General features: G+C 39.6%; 1 protein-coding gene across 3 annotated transcripts in view; it reads left to right on the forward strand.

Moving 5' to 3' along the window:
• The first annotated feature begins 9,122 nt into the window (after nt 1-9,122).
• LOC149166681 (protein STRICTOSIDINE SYNTHASE-LIKE 10-like) overlaps nt 9,123-18,224 on the forward strand; it is an 87,002-nt gene continuing 77,900 nt past the window's right edge. Inside the window, exon 1 of one of the 3 annotated variants that reach the window (XM_089432737.1) lies at nt 9,123-9,641. In XM_089432737.1, the coding sequence (XP_089288863.1) occupies nt 9,301-9,641 (341 nt within the window). In that variant the 5' untranslated portion in view covers nt 9,123-9,300. The remainder of the gene's footprint in view (nt 9,642-18,224) is intronic. The other 2 variants (XM_089432738.1, XM_089432740.1) reach the window with 2 other exon arrangements.

Here is an 18,224-nt window from a genome sequence, read left to right on the forward strand (position 1 = left end):
GTATCTTCTAATAAGAAAGGAGGTTGCAAGCAATCAGAAAATAATTTTCTTTTTCTTTAATCATATAAATTAAATTAAATTAAATTAAATGCGACCATTATTAAACAATATTATTACATTAAGTAATTAAATAGATATGTTGTATTTAAAAAGTGTACGCTATAATATATATATATATATATATTCAATTATTTTTTGGAATATTAGTACATTTTAATTAAAAAACAATTATAACAAATACAATATGCATTTAAATGATAGATATTTCATTGCACAGTTTTAAGTTATTGCTAGATGGTATCTTACGAGCAGAAAAACAAAAAATTGGTTGGATAACAACTCCTCATCCACGAGCATGGTAACATTCTCATTCATTATTATTTAAAACAAGTGAGGTGTTGTGTAATGTTGACTACCATGAATTTCTTTTCTGCCAATATAATATAAGTGTGTATTTCATTGCTAAGTATGAGATGAAAGATACATTTTATAACTACTTTTACAAAACATAGTAACTAACAATAATTATCTTATAATTTCACTATTTTTTAGTGAACGCTAACTATGCAACCTTGTTAATAAAATATTTTTAAAATACCCTATTCCCAACCTATGTTAGAAACAAACCAAACATCTCACACACAGATGCAGTGGTTTTATTCCTTTGCATTATAGAGTTGTTGTCTATAGAGTTTATGAAGAGGTGAAAGTCAAAACTAGAACCTCAGTGGGTATTTCATACAGCTTTAAAAATGACATTGGAGTCAAGTAAGGTTGTCCTTTATTCCCTGCTCTTTTTGGTTTATATATTGATAAACTAGAAGAGTCGCTAAATCTACAAGGTGGAGATGGTGTTCGGTTGGGGGAGTTTGTGATAAAGCTTCTTTTATATGCTGATGATCTTGCATTGATTTCTAAATCGACCCATGGATTGCAGATGCACCTATGTAGAGGAGTGGGGATGCAAGTCAATACTAGCAAGACCAAAATAATGATTTTCTCTAATAAAAGGAAGCAAAACCAACATACGTTCTTCTTTGAAGGCAACATTCTTGAAAAAGTAAATGAGTACAAGTACCTCGAGATTGATTTCAACGACAAACTTAATTGGGATGATTGCAGAAAGAAGATAATTTTAGGAGGGCGTAAAACATTATATGTTCTTCAAAACAGATGTAGAGAGGCAGAGTTATGGGATTGGAAAACGATTAAAGTGCTTTTTGGACTCCTAGTTTGTCCACTAATGTTATATGGGTGTCAATTGTGGGCTAGTTGCACCCCCGTCTCAAAATGGAAACAAATTGAGGAAATCCAAAAATGCTTGATCATGAGCAAGTTCAAAATAAAAAGTTTGGTACCTTATGAGATAACGTTGAGTGAAATAGGAACAACTCCCATTGAAGCAATTGCTATGGTGCGACTCATAAGATATCTAAAAAGAATTGAACAAATGGGAGTAGGTAGATGGCCTAATGTTATCTTCAATGAAGGCATGAGTGAAAGAAAGAAAACATGGATGAGACAAAAATACACATGGATGAAAAAATGGAATATCTACCTCAATGCCTGTCTCACAAATGATCCGTAAACTGTCGTGGTTATTCCACTGGACAGTTCATCATAACAGATCTGATAATATTATATTAAAAATTTGAGATTCTATACTATTACATTTTTATTTAATTTCTAGATCTATACAATTAACTGTAATTAGTGCATGCATGTAAAAGTAAATCAAGTAGAAAAGTAGAAAACGACAAAATAAGTTCACACACACATAATACACAAGATATGCTCTCTAGGAAACCCTTTCGGGAGAAAACCTAGCTGGAAGGTGAGGCCACTTTGCTCTCTTTCTCTGTCTGGAAATATGGTTGCAGATACAAAGAAGTAATGTTTGTGGCCCGTGGGCTGCTACAGTGCACAGATTCTCTATAAGTGTGCTCTACCTCCTATCTCTCCTGGCTATCTTTGATCAACTATGGAACAAAATGCTCTCGAAAGAATGGAATGCCTCTACCTCCTAGTGGCCTGGTTATAACACAACTTGATAGCCTACTAGTGGTTAATTTTGACTACATCAACTCTTAACTAGAGTGACAAAATAAACACTTCTAGAGTCTTTTACATCACAAACACATGACTAGCCACTTTTCCATGAATAATGGGCTTGATGCAACATCCTCTTGAACTTTAGGTATGAAAACAGGAAGGTCAACTTATGAGTGACATAACTTTTGCATACGGTCTTTGATTGACACGATTCTTGTGCCGTTGGAAAGCTCTTTGTGTGTAGAATAACATGAAAAGGTGTTGCACTTAAGTTGCAAAGTTTTACCCCCCAAAAACGTCGTTTGATACCTCAAAATGCTCCCAGAAGGTTTCAGACCCAGTTTTGCCAAATTGGGTCCCGCCGGTAAAACACAATCCCATGAGCTTATTCTTCCACTTTTTCCACTCCAAATGCATCGAGATGGATGACAAACAATATAATGATCCAATTCAAATCACACCTACCCATTTTGGGAGGCTTTTGGTCCCCAAAAGCTTTTACTGAAGGAGGTGAGGGAATTTTTCCTCCACACCCTCTTTGGTGTACCATTTAGCTTTGCCTGGAAGTTGTCCCTTCAACCCAATCTGCCAAAGGTCTTGTTGCCCTTGTCTTGTAGTTCTAGACCTCTTCTACAAAAAATATATCTTCTGTCAACTCTTCTCGAGCGTCTGGTGCCAAATCCTCTATAGAAGGTAGCACCTGTTCCTCTTCTTGATCTAGCATGGAAGGTTCATAGAGTTTCAAATTCTCCACATTTACAACTGAGTAAATGCACATATATGGTGGTAAACTGAGTCGATATGCATTATCACCCACCTTTTCTAGTATCTCAAAGGGACCATACCTTAGAGTCTTGATTTTCTTACCAGGCCCCTGCAGTCTCTCCTTGTTCAACTGTAGCCATACTCTGTCTCCCACCTTGATTGATTTCTCTGTTTTGTGCTGATCATGCCTGGCCTTATACTTCACCTACAACTTATGCAGTGTTTCATATACTTATAGATGGATCTACCTGATCTTCTCTATAAAATTTTCAGCCCTCAAAGCATCTCCTGTAATGTCTTCCTTCACTCCTCCTTGCTGCCCATATGAAATATCCAAAGGTTAAGGTGGCAAATATCCAAAACAAGTTTTAAATGGGGACTTTTAGAAGAAGTGTGAACTTCTCTATTATAAGAATGTTGTATATATACCAGATTTTCATCCCAGGTATTTAGATACTTTTGGTTGCAACCCCTTAGAAGTTGCACCAAAGTCCTATTGACTACTTCTATCTGCCCATCTATCTGTGGATGGAATGCTGTAGATCTCTTCAACTTCGTGTCCATCTTCACCAACAATGTGGTCCAAAATGCACTGAGAAATCTTGTATCCTTGTCTAAAATGATGCTCCTTGGTATCCCAAAGTGTACCCAGACCTATCCAAAGAACGCATTTGTTGCTTCTTGTCTGCTGATGGTCTTTTTACAGGGCATCAGAACACACATATTGCTAAACCTGTCAACTACCACGAACAAGTGCTCATGTCCCTTCCTAGTTGTCGGTAAACCTCCCACAAAGTCCATGGAAATGCTTTCCCAAGGACGAGTAGGTACAGGTAAGGGATGATACAGACCCTGTTTCCTATTGCTAGGCTTGCTGGTACAACAAAGCATGCATCCTCTTATGAACCTAACTACTTTTTCTTGCATCTTGGGCCAATATACATACCTATGCAAGTTAGCCATGGTCTTCCCTACACCAAAGTGCCCTGCAACCTTGGAGGTGTGAGCCTTTCTAATCAATTGCCAATGCTCACCTTTAGGAACACATAACTTATCCAACTTGTAGAGTAACCCATCTTGGAGATGGTATTCAACAATGTTGTCGCCATCATGCACATGACATTGACTTTGCAATCGTTGATACACCTCCTTGAAGTCCTCATCTTCTGAATATGCCTCTTTGTATGCATCATGGGTGAATGGCTCCATGTGCATAAGAGTCCCCAAAGCTGTAATCTTTGATGCGGGTGGCCTTGAAATCATATCAACCAACTTTTTTGTGTTTCCCTTCTTATAATTGATCACCAAATGAAACTGCTGTCAAAACCCCATTCACTTGTAGTGCCTGGTCTGTTGTAGCTTATTCTGGGCCTGCAGGTACTATAACAACTGATGATTTGTGTGGATTATTGTCTCCTTTCCCATCAGATAGTGCTTCCACTTCTTCAAAGCTTGCACTATGGCATAGAGCTCATTGTCGTAGGTAGGGTAGTTAAGAACTGCCCCATGAAATACTTCAGAATGGTAGCAAACGAGCCTTCCTCCTTGCATTAAGACAACTCCCATAACATACCCACTCGCATCTGTCTCCACTTCAAAGGGTTGTTGCAAGTTTGGTAATGCTAGAACTGGTGCTTCATTAATCTTCTTCTTTAACTCATCGAAAGCCTTTTGCTGCCCTTTTCCCCACTGGAAACTCTTGCCACTTGTTGTTATGGCGTGGAGCGGTGCTGCTATCGCTGAAAACGAGGCTATGAATTTCCTCAGGTACTGTGCTGCTCCAATGAAAATCCTAACCTCAATAACATTAGTAGGCACCGACCATTTCATGATGGCCTCCATCTTGGAAGGATCTATCTTCAATTCTCCTCCACCAATCACATATCCCAAATACACCAAGGACTGTTGCACAAACTCACACTTCTTGAGATTTGCTAGCAGCTGGTGCTTTTTCAATGTTTCCAACACCTGCGTCAAATGTGAAATATGCTCCGCCTAGGTAGCACTATATACCAATATATCATCCAAATACACAATAACAAATGAATCGGACGCAATACATCATTCATTAATCTCATAAATGTAGCTGGGGCATTACATAGGCCAAATGACATAACTAATCACTCATACAAACCCTGCCTGGTTTTGAAGGTGGTCTTCCATGTATCTTCTTCTTTGACTTGAACCTGGTGATATTTAGACTTGAAGTCCAACTTGGTGAAATAATTTGCTTGCTGCAAGATCTAGAAAATCGTCTATCCTGGATAGGGGGTATCTGTTCTTAAGCGTGATTTTATTCAACGCCCTGTAATCTAAACACATTGGCGAAGTCCCATCCTTCTTTGTCATAATGATGATGGGTGACCCACATGGTGATGCACTTGGTTGAATGACACCCTGTTCCAGCAGCTGCTACAACTTTTTTTCACCTCACTTGCTTCTATAACAGACTACCTGTACAACCCAATATTTGGCGATGGGGAGTCTAGGAATAGCTGGATCTCGTACTCCACTTCTCTCTTAGGGGGTAGCCCTTTAGGCTCTCAAAACACGTCCCTGTATGCCTGTAACAACTCCTCCAATTGTTGTTTTTGTTTCTTAGTACACCCCTCTAGGGATGCCTTGCCTCTTATTGACTCCTCTAAAGACCAATTTTCCCTTAAAAACAATAAAACATACTTCTTGCTGGAACTGACCAGTTTCTTAGCTTGGTTGACACTTACTAGTGAAAATTTCGACTTGCGTTTGTGCGCGTTGATGATGAATGATTTTCCATCCTTGATGAGCCGATATTGGTTAGCTCTCCTCATGAATATTTCATCACGCATGTACATGTATGGACTCCCAGACATGACTCCACATACATCAAGGGGAACCACATTCAAATATACTTCATCAATAAAATCAACACTAATAAGAAATGTAATTTTACACTGTTTTGTTACCTTCAGCTTTGCATCCTTATGTACCCATCCCAATGGATATGGGTTTGGATGATCACGAACTTTCAGCCCCAACTTCTTGACCAAATCTGCTGCAATGAGATTTGCCTGCGATCCTGAGTCAAACAGAGCATCAATCTTCGTCTTCTTGACCTGTATCTTTACATGGAAGAGTTTGGTCATTTCTTTCTCTTCCTATTGCTGAAGGCTACTCAGATTCATCTCCTTCTACACTGATGTACAAACAATCTTCTCATCCACGTCCGAGCTGCTTTCAACTTGGTTGCTCGAATCAGTGGCCATGAGATTCTTCTTCTTATTATCTTTCTTCTCGTTCTTTGGGTTTAGGTCTGGATGCAATTTCCAACACTTCTCCTTTGTATGGCCATCAATGTTGCAGTGGTTGCTAGGATCTTTGCACTAGTGTGTTGTGGCTACCGTCTTTTTATCTTCCCCCCTTTTTGCTTCTTCTTCCCCTCCTTAGAAGTGTCTTGTTGCTCCTTCTGCTTCGATCCACTTGATTTGCGCTCTTTTCAGGCTTATGTTCTCCATGTATTCTGTCTGTACATAAGCCTCGTCCACTGTTTTGGGCTTAAACAACATCACTTGCTCAAGCAGATGGCAATGTAGACCCCCCAAATACTCGAGGGGTACATCTGGGTTCTTTGGAGAGATACCCAACATTATAGCCATCTTTCTGAATTTTGTGGTGTACTCCTACACACTTTGGCCTGACTTTTGCCTGAAGTAATGCCACCGGATCCATTGTTCTTCCACGTACCCAATGGGATAAAACTATGACTTAATGAGGGTTTTGAAATCCTCCCACTTAGTCACTGGAGGTTCTCCCTCCAACCTCAGGGTTTCCGTGTGGCTCTCCCACCAAGTCAGTGCATGGCCCTCCAATTTCAGTCGCGCGAATGAGATCTTCTGCCCTTCCTTGATCTGATGGACACTGAAATAAACTTCCAGTTGTTGCAACCAATGGTTTAGCTTTAGAGCGTCGATCTCACCGTGGTATGACTTGATATCGAATTTTGCTTCCACTTTAAACAAATATTGGTTCCCGACACTCGAATGGGGTTGATCTTTTCTGGGTTCTTTCTTCGGCTATTTATCTGCGTCTTTCTGATCTCTCGACCCCCCTTCTGATTTGTCCTCTACATTCAAATCCCCTTCTTTTCCAAATATCCCCAACTTATTGCTCAAGGCCACCATGAGGAGGTTTACATTGCGGTTTATATTCATGACTTGTTCTTCGAGCCGCAAAAACCCCACCTCTGCAGGATCACGAGATTCGTTTACAAATTCGTCGCCCATGATTACGGTTTTACGGTTTTCGGCCTTGCCTATTTAGATCCCTGTAATCTCCACAAAATACTCAAATAAACCTGCTATGATACCAAATGATCCGTAAACTGTCGTGGATATTCCACTAGATAGTTCGTCACAACAGATCTGATAATGTTTTATTAAAAATCTGAGATTCTACAGTATTGTAGTTTTATTTAATTTCTAGATCTGTAAAATTAACTGTAATTAGTGCATACATGTAAAAGTAAATCAAGCAGAAAAGTAGAAAACGACAAAATAAGCTCACACGCAGATAATACACAAGATATGTTCTCTGGGAAACCCTTTCGAGAGAAAACCTAGCTGGAAGGTGAGGCCGCTTCGCTCTCTTTCTTTGTCTGGAAATATGGCTGCAGATACAAAGAAGTAATGTCTGTGGCTTGTGGGCTACTACAATGCACAAATCCTCTCTATGTGCTCTACCTCCTATCTCTCTTGGCTATCTTTGCCCAACTATGGAACAAAATGCTCTTGAAAGAATGGGATGCCTCTACCTCTTAGTGGCCCAGTTATAACACAACCCGATAGCCTACTAGTGGTTAATTTTGACTACGTCAACTCTTAACTAGAGTTACAAAATTGACTCTTTTAGAGTCTTTTACATCACAAACATGTGGCTAGCTCATTTTCCATGAATAATGGGGCTGACACGACATCCTCCCAAACTATAGGTGTGAAAACATGAATGTCAACTTTTGAGTGGCATAACTTTTGCATACGGTCTCTGATTGACGCGATTCTTGCGTCGTTGGAAAGCTCTTTGTGTTTAAAATAACATGAAAAGGTGTGGCGCTTTAGCGACAAAGTTTTACCCCAAAAAAACATTATTTGATGCCTCAAGCCGCTCCCGAAAGGTTTCAGACCTCGTTTTGCCAAACTGGGTCCTGCTAGTAAAAACGGTCTCATGAGCTAATTCCTCCACTTTTTCCACTCCAAATGCCTCAAGATGGATGACAAACAATATAATGATCCAATTCGGACCAACAAATAACAAGGAGCTAAATAATTTTTTTATGGAGAAGTTTCGTAAACTGCTATGGGGAAAAGAGTTAGGTAGAAAGAAGTACTACATTGAGGATTTCAATCCTCTAAGTGATCTCCAACAAAAAGAGTACATTGAAGCTAGCATTCTGTGGAGGGCAAATGTTCTTATTGTTCAATTAAGAACAAACTCGCATCAACGTGTGAAACATGACAGTGAAAAAGGCTTAAAGAAGCTTGGAAAGAACGAGTGTGTACATTTTGCACGTTTGGGGCGGTGGAATAGGAAAAACATTTCATTTTGGAATGTGATGCGTTCAAAGACATCAAAAGAAAGTTATAAGAATATGTTAGCGTCAGTTTCTTAGAATTGTCTTTTCAGCGAGAGAATTGTTGGAAGGTTGGGCTAGCTCATCATCAATTTGAATAAAAAAAATATTAAATTGCAAAAAGCGAAAAACATAACATTAATAATCCCATAGACTATTTTTAGTGTCATAAACGTTAAAATATCATTTCATTTCATTTTTTCCAACACTAAAAAGTTTTAGAAACTCGATGTCCCATAAAACTACGACTTCCGCCAAAATTTTATCAAAGTTAAATTGAGAAAATATTGGAAGTGAGGATCGTTTGAGTGGCCCCAACACATTTGAGACTGCCATGTACAAGATCATCAAGTGTAGGTTTAAGAAACTCGATCGATCCGCCAAAATTTTATCAAAATTAAATTGAAAAACTAATTGGTACTCAGGGTAGTTTGAGTGGCCCCAACACATTTGAGACTGCCATGTACAAGATTATCAAGTGTTTAATGCCAGCATTAACCTTCTCACAGAGGTGATGAGCGTTCATTTTTCCTGTTTTAGATGTTTTTAAATTTGACAACTCCTAACAAGTAAAGACCATAAAAGCCTCACCACGCATACGAGTGGAGTCCACAGAAATTTTTGAAAATAATATTCATTTTAATGTGTAGTTTTTTTTATAATAGATATCTACATTTTATATCAAGTCAAAATGGCAATTTTTAATTGCAACATGATTCGGGGCTAAAACAGCAGCACCATTGAGTAAGTTGGACTCACAGGAGTTGAAGGGTCGGTACCATGCTGCGAATACTCGTAAGTCCTCCATACTTTAAAACAGACAACCGCAAACAGCTACAAAGCAGTAGGCCATAGAATTGAACTTCAATAGCTCAGAAATGGCTAATTGGGCTACTGTCCTTGCTATAGGAATTGCAGTGATTGCTGTCCTTATAGGGATAGACCCACTGCGAATCAGCCTAGCTGCAGATTTTCCGAATTTGACAAAGAAGCCAGTTGCACTCCATCCCCTCTCATCCCAACCCGAAGTCAGAGATGTACATAACAGACTGAAGAATTCAGGGATTGCTGCTGTGATTGATGGAGCAGTTGGCCCAGAGAGCTTGGTGTTTGACAATGAGGGCAGAGGTCCTTACACAGGGGTCAGTGATGGGAGAGTCCTTAGATGGGATGGTCCTGATGTGGGCTGGACTGACTTTGCTGTTACATCGCCTAATAGGTAACTGGGTCTGCCCTCTGCTCTTTACTTGATGGGTTTGTACGTGTATACTGATGTTCAGTGTGTGAAGTCAATCTCATCCAGCTAAAGAAAAGTTAGAAAAAGATATATGCAGACTCCATGAGGAAAACCATTTTGATAGCTTTATTTTCATGGATAGATAACTTTATTGAAAGAGGTTTATTCCATTGACTCAGATCTTACTCGCATTCGTGATCTTATTCTGAAGGTGGCTTAAGACATATGATGGTCAAATTATCTTGAGCTATTTTATATTGCCTATTTGAAAAGTATCTGTTTTATTCTTGAAATAACGCCCCAGAAACTCCTGGGTATTTTCCTGTTCCAAGGATGCTACTAAGTATAACGCCTACTCTGTGGAAAATCGTGGACCTGTACAGCACACCAGGTTACTGGTAACATCATGCCAATAATGGTATTAACCAATTGAACTGAACCTGAAGGTTACCTATTTGAAGACTATAGGCCTGATTCTGCCCATTTTTAACAACTGATAAACAAAAGCAAAGGTTTTCTCTACAATAAGATCATCTCTGTTTGCCCGAATCCCCAAACTATGGATCACACTAGAATCCGATGTCCTGCCAACTCTGTTGAATCTACTAAACATGATTGCAATGTACAGTGAAGAATCTAAGAGAAAAGTTTAATCCCTGAATCTCACCACATTTAGATTCATCTTTAAATATGATTTAATATATAGTAAACCTAAGACTATCTTTTTTTTGCTGAAGCAAGAGTCGTCGTACCTTCTATTTCATTAAATCAAACATAGTTTACAATATATACACTTTTCCTTCCCACAGAGTGGCGTAAGCCACCAAAGAAAAAGTCCTATAGAATCTAGGCCCTCTGACCTCCAAAAGTGCTAGCCACTCATGAATGAGTATTGTCAAAACCAGGCGACGGGGGTCATAGGGCACAAGAACTCTCCCCACTGAACCCCGTGCCAGCAGACCTTTATCATGCCTCAAAATCTCTACCGTCCGCGATTTAACATAAATCCGACGGTGGAAAATCTTATCGCTTCAAAAAGTAACCAGATATTTAATCCTTCGGACCCACCAAATCGCACACGCCATCCAGATCGTCGATCGGGTTTGCAGTGATCAGACGGTCGCGCTGAATATCGCACGCCAGAAGTGACCGTTGTTTAATGTGCGATGAGGGTGGTTTTTATACCCCGCCCTCTTCCACGTGTCAGTTGTTGTATGGAATCGCTGCCCCTGCAATGAAACCACCTTCTTCTTAAATGCGGTGCGATCGCACCAAAACCGTCCTAGAAGCGGTTTTAACTCCCAACGCTGGATGAGATGAGAAATGAGGTCAATCCTGTCTCATTAATCTTCACTGTTAATTCTTCTAACCCAATCCGACGGCAGCGGACAATTTCGCGATGGAAAGAAGCCCGACACCTAACTAGCCCGACCACCAAACTGCTCGAACCATCCCAGCCGTCGCTCCACATCATATGATCGGACGGTCTTGGAATGTATCGCACCCCCCAAAATCGTCGAACAATAGTGTGCGATGAGGGCGATATTCCAACCGGCCCCACTGCCACGTGTAAACCTTTGAATGGGATCGCTGCCAAATCGGGAAAACCGGATTCCGCCTTCGGGGCTAGCGATCGCCAGAAAACCACTTCCAAGCTGGTAAGCAGATTCCGGACAGAAAACTCCGGGTGGTGCGACCGTTGAGAGTGCCAGACGATGCGCCCATTCTTTCGGAACGAAAGAGAGAGGAAACCCCTGCCACAGAGCCAGTCAGGGATGACTCTGAACCAGCCTACAGGCGAACACTTGAGGTGATGCTGCAGTATGAGATGTTGCTTTCTTCGGTCAGGGCAACTTTGACACCCATCATGGAGAAAAATCCTAATCGTTGTTAACTTAATCACTAACTTTGGCTTGTCTTCCATCATGAGCCTTTTTGTCCAATCTTGAGCAGCCCTATGACCTCTGATCATAACTAGTTGGTTTCTGTCATTTTGCTTCTATACTCTTCTATGTCTTCCTCCGCCTGGTTATGACAGAGTTTTTTCAGGTTGCTTTGCGCCATTGTGTTCCACCTCCATAAGATTGCGCTGTCCTTGCAACTGACACCTTGGTTGGCAAGAATGTCTGCCAATTTGTTGGCCTTTCTTTTCACATGTATAAATCTGAGAGTACGAAGTTCCTGTAGATGAACTTGAATTCTCTGTAGAACCCACGTTAACCTCCCGTGTTTTGTGACCTTTTCCGACCCTGTTCCATTACTGATTCTCCTGGCTGCGTTGATGACTAACTCTGAATCCGCCTCTATTATGACATTTTGGCAATTGTTCTGTATCAAAAATTCTAAGCATTGTTCCAAAGCCATTAGCTCTGCCATGTTGTTAGTGGCTTTTCCTAAGTGTCCATGGAAGAGGGTGATTATTCTACCTGTTTCATCCCTTAGAGCTTCCCCAAAGCCAGCCTCCCCCGGGTTGCCTTTCGAAGCTCCATCAATGTTGTACTTAAAAAAACCTTCAGGGGGAGGATGCCAGAATTCTTCCACCTCATCTCTCATGCTTGTTTTCCTACCTGGACCCTGAGGAGTAAGCCCCTGCATGTCTAACATCAGAAAGATTCTCAACTCTTCTACTAAGGGAGGATTTTTGGGGAGATTCCTGACTGTGGTACCCACTGTCTCCTTAAGTTGTTCTACAATCAGCGTCACCAAGCTAAGAGAGTCAGTCTTTACCTCTTTGAATATTCTTTTGTTCCTTTCTTTCCACACATTCCATATAATGAAACCCGGAAAGAGTTCCCAGGCAGAATTGAGAACTTCATTATCAGAGAAATTAATCCTCCAATTGTTAAGAGTGTTACCAATAATTTCTTTGTCTCTATTAGACTGCCTGAAGATGTTGGTAAAGAAATCCCATATCCTGTCTGTGAAAATATAGCTGTTGAGAAGATGCTTGATGGTCTCCTCTTGGGTTTCACAGAGATGATGTTGGTACCATTCCTTGACCTCCTTTTTCCTCTTGAAACACATCGTTTGCCTACCTTTTTCCTTCATACATCTCTCAGACCCCTTGAAATTGATTAGTTAACAGTATTATAGTTGTTAAATGCATTAGAATTGATTTATGAGTTTTATGTTAAAGAATTAGGGATTTTTGATAAAAAGACTACAGGAAGTTGCAACATCCTGTAATTGGTTTATTGTTTGACATATGGCATGACAGCTAAGCTAGAGCAAAGGGTAGGGATGAAAAATAGAATGTACAAGCATGGACGAACACCTATCCTCCAGCAGAACCAACGCTCCTGAATGCGCGGTCAATGATGGTCAAAGCACAGCATGTTGGCGACAAAAGCAGCAACAGCATAGGGTTCTAAACCGATTTAGTTTTGTTCCTTTTTGGAATCGGTTCAGAATGGAAACAACTTAAAAACTATGCCATAGCAAAAGCGGCAACAACCGCATAACGAATGTACATTCATTCCGAAATGTAAACGTTGTAAAACATATGTAAACACAGTTATGTGTTGTTAGTAGAAGGTTATCATTGTATCGTTTTGAAAACAAAGCTTTTGAACTTAATACCAAAAACACGGTTGCAGTCACGATTTCATTGTTGCGTTGATTCTATAGTTGCTTGAGCACAGTCCAGTATACCTTTGAAACGCGGACGGGCCCTGCGTGGAACGGGTATACTGTCATTTCATTTCATTTGCAACTTCTGAATATTCAATAGTATGCACAGTGATTAGAGTTTGGTTTATGTTTTCATTGATTTAATTAGAAATTTGTATGAGTAATGTTTATGATGATAGCTTGAAGGATTCATCGCTGAGATCGTTGAATTGTATCCTGTAAGGGATTTGATCTTTCGTTATTTCTAAAAGCATATTCATGAACCCTGTTTCTCATATATTTGAATTTTAAGTGTGCTTATGATTTTAGTATGTTTCAATCTTTCATGAATGATAAACATTGAATGCTGAGTGTTCACTGAACAGGGGTTTTATGCACAACATCCTTGTAAGGGGATTGAAATCTTGGTTTAAGTAATACACAGTGTTTTTAAAATAAGTAGATGAATTGAGTGATCTGAGTGTCCAGGTGATAGGGAGCATACCTCAACCTTCCGTAAGGAAGTTCTGTAACCTACCATCACGAACACTTAGTTAGGAATCCTTTATGTCTATAGATTGTAGACACATGCCTCGAAGTTTACTGATCCTGGTCGATAATAAATATAGCCTAATCTAGCACCCTAGATAGGACACTACATTTTGGCGCCGTTGTCGGGGAGGCGTAGTTAAAGGATTTAAAAAGAAAAAAAATTCAATAAACAAAAATGAGCAAAAACATAGATTTAGAAATCATGTTCATTTATGCCCAGATTTAGAGATAATCAAGGTAGGTTCATAAAAACCCCCCATCCAAAAACTAACCTATCATCAGGAGCAGACTCTTTAGGAAATACAACACCAGCTGAGGAAGTCACCATACAAGCATTAGAGGATAAACAAAAGTCAGGGCAAAGACTTACTCTCATCGAAAGGCAAACTTTATTAGCACATAAATCGCAGAAGAAACACTTTCCTAGATCCTCTATACAAGGAGAAAGTAGCACAGTGACCGAACAATCTTTCTTTAATTTTCTCTTTAAAACAAGTGACACCGACACAGAGGAACCTATTAAAATGGCTGAGGAAGGAGATGGATCAGTACCAAATCAAGGACGAAGAGATGAAGAAGAGTCAACCTTTAAGTTTCCTATTCATGAACCACAAGAGGATGATGAGATCAAAATGAAAAACATACCTCCATCCGTGCTACCAAACTTCTATGGTATGGCTTCGGAAGACCCAGACTCATTCTTGTTCGAGTTTGACATTGTATGTCGAACATACGGTTACACAGATGATGCCCATAGGCTTAGACTCTTCCCAGCGACATTAAAGGCATTAGCCTTAAGATGGTTCATGAGGCTTGGTGAGCATGCGATAATTGATTGGGATGGCATGAGAAGAATATTTCTAAGGAAATATCAACCTTATTGTAGATCCAAAGATTCCAAAGATGATATCTTTAGAATGAGCCAACAAGAGGATGAAACCTTAGAGGAATACTTAGAACGGTTTGTCTACAACTTACAAAAATCCAAACACCGAACTATGCCTCTTGATTTGATTCGCACAATATTCTTGAAAGGCATCCGAGAGGAATACATGGATGATCTTAATTTGATGGGCAAAGGTGACATTTCTACCTTACGTTTTGAAGAAATCACTGAATTATGTGAAAAGTATTCAAGGAGCAAAGCTAAAATTGGCAAAAGAACCCTGTCATCCAAAGTCACAAAATCTGCTTCAGCAAGTGTCATAAGGGCTGAAATAGGGAATCTGTTAGAAGAATTTAAAACAGATCTGTTAAGCACCTTAGGGAACCAAATTGACACTCTAAAAGCTAAGAAGAAACAAGAAGATGAAGATCAGATAATGGCTATCTTCTGCCCAAAATACCGGAAGAAACATGCCTTAAAAGACTGCCCATTAGAAAACATCCAAGTTTGTGCCTTCTGTATTGAAAATCATGATATATTTAATTGTCCTAAAGTTAAGGTTTTGCAGAACTGTAATATGGCAGCTAATGCAGAGATGGAAAATGTGTATTACATGGGCACAAAGATATCATGGCAACCAAGGCCAGCACCTCAAGGTATGTTTCCAAATCAAAATTTGCAATTTCCTGTAAATGATCAAATGTATGCTCAGAATTCATGGAATGTACCCATGCCATGGCAGCACCAAAATCACCCACAGCAACAATGGAGACCATCTCAACAATACTCTCAATCATATCATACATATCCTCAATCATACCAACCATATCCGCAGCCATATCAACAATATCATCAGCCATACTCATCACATCCTCAACCATATCAGCAGTATCCTCAGCAGCAAGTTGTTTACCAACCTCAACCTACTCAACAAGCACTGCCTGCTCCTCCATCAATAAATCCACCACAACTGCAATTTCCATCTAACTCACAACCTCCCAGACCTACTCAAATTCCTGCTCAAACTGTCCCAAATCCAAATAACAGAGCAGAGAGGCCAACCTACAATGTAGAAGAGGGAACCTCATATCCCACACTACCCTTGCAAAATATCAACTTGAGGTCTGGTAAGGTACTCCACAAAGATTCTCCAATAACTGATAAACAAGAAGAAAACACAGAAAATGAAAACGAAACGACAAATCAAAGAAAACTAAACGATGATACCAAAGATAAGCAAATGCAACCATTGCATCCACCTTTTCCAGACCGATTGGTCCAAATGAAACTTCCAATGTCTATACCACAGTTTGATGTTTTAGATGAGCTCAAGAATGTCTATATAAAAATTCCGCTACTGCAAGCCATAAAAGACATTCCCATATATACTAAAGCAATCAGAGAAATGTGCCTTAAGAAGCCCACTAGGAAAAGGATTGATCCACAAACCATTCATGTTATAGGACATTTAGCTGGCCTTATGACAAATACCATCTCAATGGAGAAGTATGTTGATCCTGGTATCCCCAGAGTTACTACAATCATTAACAACATACAGATCCCAAACACTTTAATAGATCTTGGGGCCGCAATAAATGTCATGACTCTTGAAACCATGAGAACACTCCAGCTTATAAATTTGCAACACACAACGATTGTTCTAGAACTAGCTGATAGGTCTAAAGTGATTCCTGAAGGGATTTTGGAGGACATAATTGTTTCACTAGACTCTTGGGAGTACCCAGTGGACTTCTTAGTTCTTCAACCCAAATCCAATTTAGGAGGGCACCCTATCATTCTTGGTAGACCATGGTTAGCGACTGCTGATGCATTCATAGGATGTCGATCAGGCAACATGATCATTTCAAGAGGGACCGAAAGAAAACAACTCACTCTTTATCCATCGGCACAATCACCAGCAGTAACACACAATTTATGGCTTGATGATAAATACAATGATAAAGAAGAAGTACAATCTATTTTTAGCATCGACCAAATCTATGATTTCCAAGAACAAAATAATAATGATTTGGTAGAATTGTTCCTTTCTCAACCTGATATTTCCGAAAATTTGAGAAACGACCAATATCATGCTGCAGATGTACTTTTAGCCCAAAATTTTCAAGAAACATGCACCATTCAATCTTTGCAAACCACATTCCATGATATTTTTCCAGTTCAATCCATCACAAACACACAGAGTCAGATCATAGAGATTAGTCCAGGGAAAACTCTGAACATTGGCAGTCACCTAGACTCATCTCAGCAAGAGAAATTGACTCAACTATTGAGAAAATACCAGAAAGCATTTGCTTGGGACTACACCGATATGCATGGGATTCACCCCGACACATGCACTCACCATATTTATACAGATAGTACTATCAAACCAGTGAGGCAACTGCAGAGAAGAATGAACCCCATGCTCCAGGATATTGTCAGAGAAGAATTGCAAAAACTGTTGAGAGTTAATTTTATATATCCCATTTCTGATAGTCAGTGGGTATCCCCATTGGTTATAGTGCCCAAGAAAAATGGTAAGTGGCGCATTTGTGTTGATTACAGACAATTGAACAAAGCAACGCTCAAAGATTACTTCCCACTACCATTTATTGACCAAGTGTTAGACACATTAGCTGGGAAATCATCATTCTCTTTTCTTGATGGTTTCAGTGGCTACAACCAGATCAGGATAGCCTCAGAAGACCAGGACAAAACCACATTCACCTATCCTTGGGGCACTTATGCTTATAATGTTTTGCCATTTGGACTTTGCAACGCTCCAGCTACATTTCAGAGAGCTGTATTAGCTATTTTCGCTGATTTAGTTCATGATTGTGTTGAAGTTTACATGGATGATTTTTCAGTGTACGACAATTCATTTGAACATGCATTAGAGAACCTTGAAAGAGTTTTGAAAAGATGTATTGAAGCTAATCTATCCCTGAGCAATGAAAAGTGCTTTATGATGTTAAACGAAGGGATAGTATTAGGCCACTATATTTCTTTTCAAGGCATTAAAGTTGATCTAGCAAAAATCCAGATCATTGTTGATTTGCCAATTCCAAAGAATCAAAGGGAGGTAAGAAGTTTCCTTGGGTATGCAAGCTATTACAGGAGGTTTATTGAACATTTTAGTAAAATAGCTCTACCTTTGTTTAATCTTCTAACAAAAGATGTACTTTTCAACTGGAATGAGAACTGCTAGCAAGCATTTGAAGCACTCAAAAAGAAGTTATCAACCGCACCAGTCTTAAGAGGGCCTAACTGGAGCCTACCATTTCATATCTTTACAGATGCATCTGACACTGCAGTAGGTGCCTCATTAGGCCAAAAAGAGGAATCTTGTAATTATGCCATTTATTTCATTAGCAAAAATCTAACACCTGCAGAATCAAACTACACAGTCACAGAAAAGGAAACACTTGCCATCATATATGCTGTGAATAAATTCCGACATTATATAACTGGTTATGAAGTCTTTGTACATACTGACCATTCTGCCATTAGACATTTAA

The sequence above is a fragment of the Pinus tabuliformis genome, chromosome 5_1 (assembly GCF_031772625.1).
Source record: "Pinus tabuliformis cultivar Carrire ecotype Pingquan chromosome 5_1, CPIR1, whole genome shotgun sequence".
NCBI lineage: Eukaryota > Viridiplantae > Streptophyta > Pinopsida > Pinales > Pinaceae > Pinus > Pinus tabuliformis.